This window comes from Onychostoma macrolepis, chromosome 06 (genome assembly GCF_012432095.1).
Source record: "Onychostoma macrolepis isolate SWU-2019 chromosome 06, ASM1243209v1, whole genome shotgun sequence".
In the NCBI taxonomy this organism is placed as follows: Eukaryota; Metazoa; Chordata; class Actinopteri; order Cypriniformes; family Cyprinidae; genus Onychostoma; species Onychostoma macrolepis.
In genome coordinates, this window is record NC_081160.1 from 25,374,902 (window position 1) to 25,388,867 (window position 13,966).

Below are 13,966 nucleotides of genomic sequence, written 5' to 3' on the forward strand. Positions count from 1 at the left end.
ATTAACAAGCAATGCAATACAATAAACAAAATGAGTCAATCAATTCACTGAAATGACTGGTAGCTCACCCACCATTGTTGGTACGCCTGGATTTTTTCACAAAGTGTTTTATTGTGGTGCCAAATAGTTAAAAGTCATAAACGACTTTAAAACCCAGTAAAATTGGAAATGTAATTATCTTGTGGAGTTAGCCCCAGGGCACTCCATATATCTTTGCCTGGCTGTCATGCGAACATAACACATTTTTAATGACTGGTTACTCACAAATGTACAAAATAATTTCATTTTTATCCCTCCCTCCTCTATCTCTGAGCTGCTACTTGAGAGCAAATGAGTGAGAGGAGAGAGCTAGAGAGAGAGAGAGAAAGGGAGAGAGAAAAGAAGCAAACTTTGTAAAAGCCAGAAAAAGGGACGAATGAGGAGAAATGAGACGTTACCTGCAGTTCCAGCTGTTGAACTACTTGCATCTGTACCCTGCACTGTGCCGTGCTCCTGTCATCCAAGGCATGTTCATTATTCAGATGTCTACAGAGAGAGAGAGAGAGAGAGAGCAGCCTTCATTTTAGTACCATATTTTACAGCCATCTATTAAACATTTGATAAAACTTTCATGGTAAAATATTGAATTACATTATCTGCACATTCTGCAGGGCAGTCATTTATTTCTCCATATTGGAAAAGTGAAAATGGCCCGAGATACGCGCAAACTAAAATGATAAAAAGTAAATAAAGCCAATGTCCACACATCCACAAATATCAAATTCCCCAAACACAAATGAAGAGTGTTCTAACAAGATCTCTGCATTACCGGAAATAGAAGCGCTCTTTACACGTCTCATGCATAATTCACGAACTGCCCGTTTCCACGCAAACCTACAGAAACCAAGTTGAGCAGACGAGAGAAGCGCCTCGCCAAACTCAGGTGAAAAAACGATATTGTAAATTGGCAGACGTGCGCTCCGCAAACCCTCCCAGCTTTTAAAATTAAATGGATTCTTCTTATTTTCGGTGGCTTCTGCAGTTAATTATGTCATCTAGATTAAGAGAACTCAAATGAAGCCAGGAGGAAAAAGGCAAAGGACAACAAGGAGAAAAGAGATGGAATCTGTCATAAACTTGAATTATGAATATAATTATGCATGATTATTTTATACCGCCAAGACCTTTTTTTTTTCTCCCCCGCACGTTTATAACTAATCTAAATAAGTAGCTGGCCTTGGCAAAGTGGGCCAAGCTTTCCTATTTTTTTTTTTTTTTTTTTACCTCTCCTTTTTTTTTTGCAGTGATTTATAGAAAATGGTGGAGATAAGACTCACGAGTGAAGGAAATATGATTGGAGGATTTTTATCAGCCCTCGCATGAATTATGGTTTGAAAATGCTTATGCAGGGGCATTTCATTAATCATTTAATCATAATCCGTGCAGGATGTTTGAACTGATTTCACAAATACCCTTTCATTTCACTACTTCATTATGCCTGCTAATGGATCCAATATATTACATATATCATAAATTATATCGCATCTTCGCTGACCATGTAGGTCACTGTCACCAGGCAGAGGCTGGTGGAACGGAACAGTAGCGTTTTCCACGTGCTCGTCTTCCCAAATGCACGTTTACTGTCCTCCGCCGCAAATCAAAGTGTCGTGCCCAGACCTGAGCAGGGGCCGAGACAAGGGGAGCCAGAACTGATGTTGATGGCCTAATAAATTTGCCGAGGTGGCGTGACATGATGGCAGCGGCGCCATTATTAAGAATAAAGACAACATACGAGCACGGCTGAAAATACGTGTGGGGAAAACACACTCGACAACACTCGTGACGGAGAGCGATTTTGACTTCGGAAGTGGAGCACTCAACCTTGAAAGGGAAATGATCTAAACGTGCGTCAAAACGGACTCTGTTTTCCTTCAGAATGAGCACATAAATACCACGCGTCTTTTTGAACATTGACATAGCGTGAACACGCCTTTAAAGACATTCTGAATTGATCGTTTCATAAAAATAACAAGGATTAGGGACAGCGAGTGTTTTAACATGGCCTCGCTAAATCCACACCTTGTTTAAAACTATATTGCGTCTGTTCTGGTTTCCAACATTAATCAACTAAAAACAAGCCGCTTTTGAAGTCAGGGAAGGTTGAAGAGGGATCATGTAAACATTTCAAAACAACCACCCAGTTTTCATTTGTGGAGAGATAAAATAGGTACAGGGCGTCTCGCATTTTCAATGAACGCGGCTGGACGTGACATGTTTTGGAATTCGTAGTTCGCGGCACCCCGCGCGCCCCCGCTACCGCTTTTCATCCTTTGTTACAGTGGACGTTTCTCTTTTTTCCCCGTCCTCTCCTCCGTTCCTTCTAATGACATGTAGAGTCACAGTGCATAATTAATAGGAAATGAAATATTCAAATGGCCCTTAATGCAGCCTCTCGGAAGAGTGTCTGGACAAGAGGAGCTCCGGAGAACGGCAGAATTGACGTCGGGAGAGACTATGAGCGCTGGCATGTGTCACTTTCTGGACTTCAAACGAAGGCTGTTTAAAAGCTTTCTGGCAGGATGACAGCCCCTAATGTAAATGGCCACAATAAAACAAGTTAAATAGACATTACTTAAACAGTCAGCATTTTACATATCACTGAAGCTAGCTGTCCTTTAGCCCAGGTTTTAATGATGCTCTGGCAGGCTGACGCCCTGAAAGGTCTTTCTATTATAGGGACGGCTGGACGAACTATTGTTTATTCCCAAACACACGCAGCTGTTTCAATAGCCAAACATCCGTCTGTTTTTCCTTATCTTCTCATATTACGTGAAAGAATTATGCTTATCTACTGATTTAATTTACTCACACTGCTTGTCTTTGATGGGTAAACACACTTTCCAGGATGGGAAGTACAACACACGTGTTTGCGAAAGGTAACCGTAAGCAGAAACCAGTTCTAAGACTAATATTGTAGAAACTGTATGCAAATCACAATGTGCAAAGTGAATTTTAGTACAAGATAAATACCGAAACTCACACACAGGACGTCCTAGTGCTACTAGATGGCAGCACTACTGAGTTTGACCTTTCAGATACCCCAGGTCATGGATGCCCTTGACCTCTTGTAAAGGCGTCCCAAGCTGTTCTATAAACCTTCCTGCCCCACTGGAAAAACACACATTGGTTTATCATGCTTCCTTTTTTATTTATTGGAAATGTTATTATCCAGCACGACTAGGTATGAGATGTTTTCCCTTAAAAGACATCATAAATATAAATATCCGCATAGTTTAAAACAACATTGCCGCACGTCATTGGTTGTTGCCTTTGGCTCGGCCTGTGGAGATCCATGTGACGTTAGCGCGCATCTCTCACCGTTCCTTGCCACGTCGCCCCAGGCGCCCGTCTTTAGCTACCCAGAAAACTCTTATCATCCAGCTAATTTACTCCCCGATTTCTGTTTATGGTTCTTCGGGCCCGTCGGGTGGAGGATGTACATGTGGGAATGTTTAGCGCATGGACGGTTAACACCTTCAGCCTGCCAGCTGAACTCTCACCCAGCCTCGCTTTTTACAAAAGCAGCTTTGTAGAGAGTCTCCAAATGTTTTCTCAACATGTTCCAAGCAGTTTAGGGCAGACAAGAAAAGTAAACAAGATGTTGCCATGATAAAAACACTTGTGTAAACATTGCAGAGTGTACTTAAAGAAAGCACTTCTCTCTCGCTCTCGAGCTCGTTTTCAGCTCTGAAATGCTAATTTCTCTTATTTCAAAAAGAAAATCATGATTTTGGCCAATAGAAAAAAAGACAACGATGTGAACCGCAATCCAAAAACATACCGTAACAGATCCGCAGTTTAGAAACTCCAGGGCAGCACACGTTCTTTCTAAGCTCTCGGAGGATAGAGCGAATGCACTTCTTTACATTTTTCTTCACAGGTAAACACAGATTGGAGACAGATAATGTTATTATCTGCAAAATTGTTTACACAGCCTGGGCTGGTTTTAAAAATGGCTTCAAATAAACTGGTAAGAGAAGCCCATGAGCTACGACCCTGAGAGAAACAGAGGTGGAAAATAATAAAATAAAATAAACACACACAAGACTGAAAAAACTGGTCGGAGTGCAGCTGTGGTTCTGCTTACCACACGTTTTCTCCTTTTTGGTCTCAGGTTTTTGAGTCGGGCTTGCTTTAGTTTGAACTCGGGATAATGGAACAGAGTCATATCTTGTTTAGAATGGGACTAATCCAGCCTGACACACACTCACTGATCTGCTGCCACACGACACATGTTTTCATCATCTCATCACAAACACACACATAGTGGAGATTAAGTGAGACCAGGTCTTCCTCAGAGCAGGGATCAGGATGAACGCTGTGTAAACCGTGCACCTTTAGCCTGATCTTGGGTTTAGGTGTTATTTAGGGAGTGTGGAGCTGTGTGTTGGCCAGTATAGACTGGACTTTAACAGCATGGACGGGTCGAGCTTGATTCAGTTGAGTTGATACATAGCGGGCAGGTGAACAGGCACTGTTTCCAGATAAAACCAATGCAACAGTCAGAGTGCACATGCTTTAAAAACCAGTGCGGTGCTTGTGTATGTGATGCAGATCGAATTTGGTCTGCTACAGATCTCCACTATATGCCACATAAAAAAACCCCTCAGAATCAGACGCTTCTAAAAGCAAGGAGAGACGCAGACAGAGAGAGAGAGGGAAAGAACTAGAAGATCTCTTCTTCTTGTCTGTAAAAAGGCAGACAAGGGCAAACCCGCTGTAGTCTCAGAATGTGGGCCACCGTAGATAAACATCCCCATGTGTTTGTTTTGGGACAAAGTGTCAGTAATCACCATGGGGACTGCAGTTATCGCAGGCAGCACAGAACCCTGAGGAAAACCACACCACAGAGAGCAGGCAAAGAGCAGCACACCACACACCCACGTCAAGAACCCAGCCCACACAGAGAGAGGGGAAAAAAAAGACCAGGAAAGGGAATGAAAAAATACTGTAACGGGACACTAGGTTCATTTTTTTATAAGAGCATACAAAATCTTAGTGAAACATTTAGTAAGAAATGTGCACAGGATTCCTTTTGGAATTTTATATGGACTTAGAAATAATCCCAACAGAACCAAATGCAAATTTTCTCATAGGATTCCAACAAAACACACACAAAAAAAAGATTCTAATTTGAAATGAAAAGATTAGGATCCTTAATAACACATAGTTCTTAAGAATCCCAATGGGATCAAATAGGAATCCTTTAAGAATCAAATAACATCCAACTGGATATTCCAAAATTCCTACAGGGTGTTTTGATTCATATTGGTTCTTAGTCCCAACTGGGAATTTTATCCTGCTGGTAATCTTACTAGTCTAACATGTTCTAAGAGATTTAGTTTTAGTTTCAGTTAGAATCCTATAAGAGAAAAAAAATCCAATTAGCATCCTTTAAAATTGGTTCTGAATTACTAATTCTATATCCGATTCCAAAAGAGTATTTCCAAATGGAAATCTGTACACATTCTTTTTTTTTTTTAAATTCCAGGTGTGGGTGTGGGTGAGATACTAACTTTAGAAACGAATGAAAGTCTTCAAACACAGCTTCACATCCTGGCCATTTGCAGACGCCGTGACCGTAGAGAGGGTGACTGTGAGGAGAATGATCATCCAACGTTGATCTACAAGAAGAAAAGACAAATTAGTGTGATAGCAAGGCGGCAAATATTTGATGCACAACATATCCACGCATCATTGGACTTTTATGAAAGAGGCTAAAGAGTAATTAATCTCTATAATACTGCTTGATGTAATATTAATGGCTTATCCACTAAAATATGACAACTAATAAAGAAACCTTCCCCTTCAGCACAAAAAACCATTGCAGCGTGTTGTTTTATTGACACAGCACTGACTCTCACATGACCACTGACTTCTACAGGAAGTGTGTGATCAGTGCAACCATGTGATCTCTGCTTTCAGCATAGTTGGAGTTGTCAGCCTATCACAGTGCATGAGCTGCCCGGTGCTGGCCAATCAATAGCCAATTATGGGTCTCCTCTGATGCGCACAGAGGAATGCTTTGATCAGGGCAGCACGAGGCTCGAAGAGACAGCACGTCCTTTAGCCCTGACCACTGAACCGTGGCCCCTGCCGTCCACCTGGAGCAACAAGTGTTTCCCACAACAGGAAGCTCCCAAATCCATCTGGCCTGCTCCCGCCAAGCGCAAACAGTAAACACACCCCACCTGTTATCAATTTATCCGCTTGCACAGGGTCGTCAACAGCTCAGTGCAGCACGCTTTCATATGAACTACACCGCAATCACAATATAGCTTAGCAGCAAAGATCCACCTACTTTTTTTCTTAATTTCAACAGTTTATCTGCAGAAGGGAATGTACTGGCATTTGTTGGATTTAAAATCTAGCTGAATTAATGCGACACAAAGGTTAGGCCTATTCAAACCACAAACTCTCAATAGCTTCAATTATCAGGATTTAATAACACAAGAAAAAAAGATTACATTTATGAAATAATGTAATATTTAGCAACAAACACAAATAAAATCATAAAAGTTTATTATACACCTTTAAAAAAAAAGGTGTAAAATAGTAATTTTTTATCAATGCAAGATTAAAATAAACAGAAATAATTGATTTTGTCAGTGCAAGACAAAGCATACCAATTTCAAGACAATAATCTTGTATTTTATGTAAAAAACAAACAAATTTAAACTAAAATGTATGCATGAACACGTTAGGGCAACTGTTTTCATTTTTAATAAAACATCGTATGTTGAATCTATTTGCTTTTTAAGCAAGAAACATGCCATGCCACGTCTTGTTTTAATTCCATTATGACATTGGCTAAAGCTATATAAATAAGAGTTGAGTTGTGAAAAGCTTAAGGGCTTGTGATTCAGGAAACAAAGCTCATTTTGAACAATGGATGACTAAACTGTTTTAAACGACAACTCAGAGGAAGACTGACAGACACCAGGGGTTTTCTTTCTACACTGACCTCATTCATTCTGTACAAAAAACAACAAATACAAAGAGTCGAAAGCTTGTCCGTGATCTTGTCTGTCTGTAGAAGTGTGTAAGCGTGGTAACTTTTCCAGTTCTTCATTTAAAAATAAGACAGCCACACAAAGATAGACTTGTATTTAAACTTAAATTATCGTTTAACAAGCAAAAAGGTGCCATCTGCTTTGCATTCAAGGTTAAAAGTAAAAAGGTAATTAAAAAAAGTCCCAGCGCATCATAAACACCACCACATGTGCATTTATATCCTTCATCGGCTCTTACAGCAATAGCCTAAATGCTTTCCTGTGAGGCAGCGCAGCTCTGTCCTATCATCTTTCATTAGATTATGGTTTAGGATCGTATTATCACGCACCGAGCACCTAAGTATCATCGTTGCCATCCTAACGAAGAGGAGAGAGGTCTGACGTCTGGAGAGCTCAGACAGGAACTGAGCACTTTGTCACAACACTATTACTCTGCCTCACGTCTTCATGTGGGGAGAAATCATCAAAGATGCACTCCTCCTCGAAGTCTACTGGCAAATCCCCAGACCCCCGACTCAATCCTCTACAGTATGCCCAACCAAACGTCCCCTCCCAACCCCCCCAAAATGTTTTAATTATCATTTGCAGAGTTGAAGATCAATTAAAAGCGAGGTTAAGGGGCTCGTTTAGGGGGGCAAATCTGATTATTTATCTCTTTAAAACAAATTGTCTGGGTTTTAATTCCCCCGAGTGTAGCATTCCTAAAGGATTCTGGGAGGAGAACGAAGTGGGGCGACTCAAACAGGGTGATACTCTTTCCCTTCCAATTAAGAGAACTGAAAACTGCTGAAATGGAAGGCATCTGTATATTTTTTAAACCCGTCCCAGATGCCGAAAATAATTTTTATAAAATAAAATAAAATAAAATAATAGTATGGGCATGTTGGGCTTTGGTTAGACCAGATACCTCATTTCCAATCACCTTAGAAAGGTTCACACAGGTTCGTGAGTGCTTTTTGTCCCTTATCTGAGTACCAATGGGTCGGGTGGACTGACACGTCGAAGGCTTTTATCATATTTGGGTGTGCATGAGGTGGTTGTCTCTGTGCAGGCACCAGTGGGAGCCGATGGAGGCTGCTAAAAGCAGGGGAGCATCGTGTCTAAACATGTACGAAGTGATTGAGTTTCTCTCTCCTTCCTTTAAGACGGAAGTGAAAAGACAGTGAATGATGCCGCTGGATGCACTTAAGGTTTTAGTTGCAGGCGTCGCAGCGACTGGCCAGATTTTATATGACACATGAAACGGCCTGCGCGGTGCTTAAGACCCCGGCGGTAAACCAATCTGAGAGAGCTAGGGCAGAGCAAGTCCATCAGCGCACAGCCGCCCGCCTGTTTCACGACAAGAGGGACTTGGGAAAACCACATCAATTAAAAGTTCATTAACGTTTGTGTGTAAGGGATAAGTCCACATTTCATTTCTTCCACCCATAACCTTGGATTCCAAGAAACGGAGCTCCTACGGATTAAAAATGGTAAAAATCAGTGGTACGTTTTCTTGGAGGCCCCGTAGGGTGTAGTGATGGAGCACGTGTTTGCTAATAAAACTACATGGATATTAATGCTACACAGAAAATCATCAAAGCGCTAAGTTATTAGCACTGTCTCTTTAATGTGCTTTTGCATTCGAACAGTAATGATTTGGATGCATTTCCAGCACTAATTCGTCAGCTAACCGACGGAAGAGAGAGGGGTGATCACCTGCTCCCTTTTTCTGACAGATCTGAGTTACTCAGTCTACAAAATGCCTTCTTCATGGCATGGGTGCTAAACTGCTGTTGACATCTTCTTTAATCTCTGACACAGAGCGAGAGGCAGGGAGTGAAGCAGTGAGTTTTCCAACATGTCTTTTTGAGCGTTTCAAGCCTGCTATGGCGCAAAAGAGTCATGGTGTTGTGATAGAGTACTAGTTGTTTATGCACTTTGAGGAAACAAGATGATAGACTGTTACTTTCAGAGGAGAGGGAGAAAAAGAGCTAGAGAAATAGAATAAGGTAGCATATGAGTGAGTGGCTCTGTTTAATAAACCAGTGAGCTGCCTACCTAGACAGCACAATTGGGTAATTATACAATTAGGGGAACTTTTCTGTTCTCGAGTATGATTTCAAAGCAAAAGCAAACAACAAAATCATTCTAGTTTTTAACTCTTGAATTGCATATTTTCCCATCTTCCCCTCAAGTTTCTTTGCATCTGAAAAAATCAAAAGGGTTTCTAAATGAAGAATCACACAACTATGCAGCAATTAAGGGATAATTCTTCACAGAATGCACTGCAACATGCTAACGTCAAAACTAACAATCAATGGTGAGTCAAGCCTCTCATGACCTGTTTGTGTGGCACAAATGAAAGGAAGAAAGGAAGAAAAAGAAAGAAAGAAAGTGCCTATTAGCCCCACAGCATCAGTGACATCATGGCTAGTTTAAATAACCCTTGACATGTTAAGCAAACCCGTCATGAACTCCATACTGCTCTACACTGGTAGAAAAAAGCAGCTACACATCTACGTGAACTCTCCCTTTACCTTCAGCTAGGGCTTGTTTTGCAGCACTAAATGTGTTTTTATTCGCATTGCTTTCATAATGACTCGTTGGTTTTGATCAGCCAAATCTGAGTCAGATGTGAAGAGGGAGAGAGAGACAAATAAATGAGCTCACAGTGCCTGAAGGCTTCTCACCAGCGGTTCAAAGATCAGTCCTGAACACATGAAAACAAGCAAATGTGTTATAAACTAAATTAATCTCTTCCTTAAAGACAGAGCGATGCAATGCTTTCTCCAAATAAATCTTTATGTGTCAGAGCTTTAAAGAGGCTTTACAGTATTTAGCAAGCTGTGCTGTGTTGTGCAACTGGTACATATAACTGTACTGAATCACCTGCTCTGTATGTACATTCTGCTGCACAAAATGCATTCATTCAGAATTAACAGAATAATTGTTCTGATGACAAATCTATCGCTCAAGTTTTGTTTAGGATATCAGAAAAAATTGATTTTTTTTTTTTTTAATCTTCAATGAAATAATAAATGAAATTAATAATTTATAAAATAAAATGCATATAATTTGGAACATAATTCCGCTAAAATAGGCCTGTTGCCATAATAATTAAAAACTAAAGAAGAGATTTTATTTTCATTACAGTAATCTAACCGTTCTAACAGTGCCATTCTCCCAGGTGTTTAACTGGAAATCCCTGATGAATAGGACTAAGCAGACAGGCCTGGTCCTTAATGAAAATGCCAAGGTACTTAGCAGCGATAAATTAATATTCATATGCAGGAAATGCCCTGTGGGTACCTGTCCATCAATTTGGCTTCCCTTGAAGGGATTTCCACCTTCAACAGGGGCAATGATGCCTCAATGATGCCAAGAACCTGATACAACTGAATATAAATAATCTCACATGTGTCTCCTCTAGATTTCAGCAGTGTCTCAAACTGTGCTCAGATTTTTAAGTCAGCGACCAACAGTGAAGCGGAACTTTTCTCCAGCAATGGCTGAAGTGTCTGAGCGCTCTTACCCCTCTCTCTTGAGCGAGTGGCTGATATACTGGCCGTTGGTGGATCCGTGCTGGCTGTGGTTTTTGGGGGGAACGGGGGAGGGGGACGACAGGTCCAGACCCCGGTGACCGTTATTGGGTGCGCTGTTCTCCTCCTTCACATGGCTGTTTGTCACCTCCTTCCACAGCTGCTGCAGTTCGGCTGGAATCATGCCTGCCACAAACAAATTGGATAATTAAATCAATTAACAGCTAATCTGGTTCTACTCATGGCATAATTAAATAAAAAACAAGGGCTCAGTAAACAAAAGGGGGGCATTAATTATTCCACTACAGGCTGATACGCGGCGCCTGCCCTCTCGCTCTGCCATTCTCTCTCTCTCGTTCGCTCTTTTCCCCCTACGTGCTACGCGAAGCGTGTTTGTGTACAAAAATTCCCTGGCATTCACGCACATTTCATGCTTGAAGTAAATAATTAACATACAGACAAGGCATGAAATCTGAATAATCACCATTATTTCTCTGACAAGGAAGTCAGCCAGCTCTTTCTCACACACACACACAAAACAAGACCACAAAAACATCCCTCTCCGTGAGAGAGAGAGAGAGAGAGAGAGAGGGAGAAAGTGAAAGAACGAACAAGCCCCCAGGGTAATACTCTCGAAAGCATGTTAATGTGCAAAATGCTTAAAGTTTTGCACCGCCTCCAATTGACACAGACGACTTAAACCTCATTTAACAAGTCAAGCACACTGCGGCTCATACGTCCTTTGAAAAAAGAGAGAAGATAAGTGGGAAGAAAAATTGCTTGAAGACAAGATGTTGCCTCAATTCTGTGACAGACGCACAAACACTTACATGCACACCCACATACACAAAGTGTTTCATGTAGCTGACTCTACAACTCAGTGCTACCAGGATGAGAACTAGAAAGAAAGGGCTAACTATGAAATTAGCCCACTTGAGCGGCCACATGATGCTGAATTGAATACTTTGGGGTCAGTACGATTTTTATGTTTTTGAAAGAAGTCTCTTAGGCTCACCAGGGCTGCATTTATTTGATCAAAAAAAACTATAAAATTGTTATACTGGGAGAATTATTACAATTAAATCGTAACTTTTCTATTTTAATATATTTAATATGTAATTTCTTCCTGCAATGGCAAAGCTGAATTTTCAGCATCATTACTCCAGTCTTCAGTGTCACATGATTCTTCAGAAATCATTCTAATATGCTGATTTGGTGCTCAAGAAACATGTTGAAAACAGTTGTGCTGCTTAATATTTTTGTGGAAACTTTGACGACTTCAAAGTTCAAACAACAGTACATATTTGAAACAGAAATCTTTAGTAACATTCCAAATGTCTTAACTGTCACTTTTGATCAATTAAATGTGGCCTTGCTGAATAAAAGTATTAAAAAAAAAAAAAAAAAAAAAAGTGACCTCAAATTTTGAACAGTACTGTATAATATAAAGATAAACAAACATACATGCATTTAGACAAATCTAAAAAAGATGACTGTTGCCTTCAGCAACATTAAGATTAAGAATGGAACTCTGAATGGAACGCACCCACTGTGTGACTTTATAAAGTTCTTTGTATGTTCTGTGAAATTAAACGGGAAGGGGCTGTTTTGGGCAGTGGGGGATCAATCGCTTAACATCACAATTAAATCGATTTTCGAAATGAGCGAAAGCAAATGGGGAGCAATTTTTGTCTTGGTTATCTTCATTCGTCTCCTTGTTTTCCCTCCTCCCCCTCGCTCTCTCATTCTCTCTCCTTCATAATAATTCTCTTTACAGATACCAGAAGTGGCCTCTTTCAAGCGCTCCGGCATAATACATTTGTGCAAGAATCGCTTAGTCTTAATTTATTCCTGTTGTGGCAAAATAACGGCGAGGTGAAGATCTCAATACGATCAGCAGAAAATATTTTTAATTTGATAAGCTACTAAAGATTTTAATTATGCCAGTAATGGAGAACAGTAAGCTAATGAGGCGGCTAAGACTCCAGAGAGAGAGACAAAGAGACAGAGCGAGAGAGACTAAAAACTGTGAAATGAGTCTGGTAGGACTGCCATAAATTCACACGAGATCGTTTGCATATAAAAGAGCCAGCGGAAATTATTGCAGGACGAATCAATAACCTTCCCACGTGCCACGTGGCATCTTTCGCTTCCTTGGGCTTTTTTGTGCCGTCTTGCAGTGTTTTAACGTCCTCGTGAAACTCTGACGGCGGTGTCCGAAGATATCGACTCGCTTGCTTTTTGTCTTTGCTGTTGTCATTGCGAGGGAGGGAAAACTTGTCCGTGTGGATTCAAGAAGGTCACGGCGCTGGTGATTGTTTTTAGGTTTGGACATAGAGGGGAACAATCATTTTCCCCCCACTTGGAGCACGGTGACAGTGTGCGATGTATTTTTAGCCGACGTGCTTGACAGGGCGGCCCACTCTCCCTCAATTACCCACAAGTCCAGGTGACCCCGACACCACTGTTTACTGAAACGAATCCAAGCCGGAGAGAGGAGGGGGAGCAGATGAGAGGGCTAACGGAGTGGGACGAAGCTGTCTTGTTGTGTCTGACACCCCCCATAAACCTTTTTCCTCTTCAGGTCTGTATCTCGCTCTAAGTCTTGGTTTCCATCCCCTGTCTCTCTCTTTCCTACAGATGTATCTCTCAAAATCGTCTGCATATATCTTTGCATGACCTCTCAACCGATCTGGCAAACGTCACGGCATTATCGTCATTTAGTAGCGGATGATGGATGTGACGTTTCGCAGATAACACATGACATTAAAACAGTTCTTTGTCCTTAAATCCGTCTTGCAAACTCCAGATCGCTTTAACGGCCCTAAAGTCATTTTTCAGCCGCGCACCTCCTCTCATTAAAAGCCAAAGATACACACTTGCGCTTTTAAAAAATGGATGTCATTGAGACGTTTGACTGATCGCCGGCGAAGCAACTCAATTTTTACCGCAGCAGGTAGCGGCGACACCCAGACAGGGGCCCCGAACTCTCGCTTCAACCTTTTCCTGTCCTTGTACCCTGGTACCCTGGTGACCGTGTTTGAGCAAGCGGAAAGTTGATTTAAGGTTCACAACCACATTAGTTGTGGCCCATCAGCAGCCCGATAAAAAATGCCGTCGCGCGCAGGGGCCACGGAAAGCGGCGGCCGCATCTTTCTCAACGAGACTGCCGCCGCGCCACTGGGGGCAAACTGACACTACTATTAGTTTATTGTTCTGTGAGGCAGAGATCTTCTCTCCCTCCTGTTAAAGGGGTTATGATCACTGGGGCCTTTGATATGCAGCCCTAAGGCCTAAAATATGTTCCTCCCTAATGCTACAAAAGCTATTAAACAGTGCCGCACTGCCAGCCGATCAATCACTGCCAGCGAGGCCGGACGAGGGGCCGGAGTC

At 41.5% G+C, this 13,966-nt stretch overlaps 1 protein-coding gene across 1 annotated transcript in view; it reads right to left on the reverse strand.

Moving 5' to 3' along the window:
• The window catches only part of foxp1b (forkhead box P1b), a 185,116-nt gene that overhangs the window by 17,596 nt on the left and 153,554 nt on the right, over window positions 1-13,966 (reverse strand). The window contains 3 exon segments of the mRNA XM_058779593.1: window positions 438-525; window positions 5,556-5,663; window positions 10,567-10,759. Of these exon segments, the coding sequence (XP_058635576.1) occupies window positions 438-525; window positions 5,556-5,663; window positions 10,567-10,759 (389 nt within the window).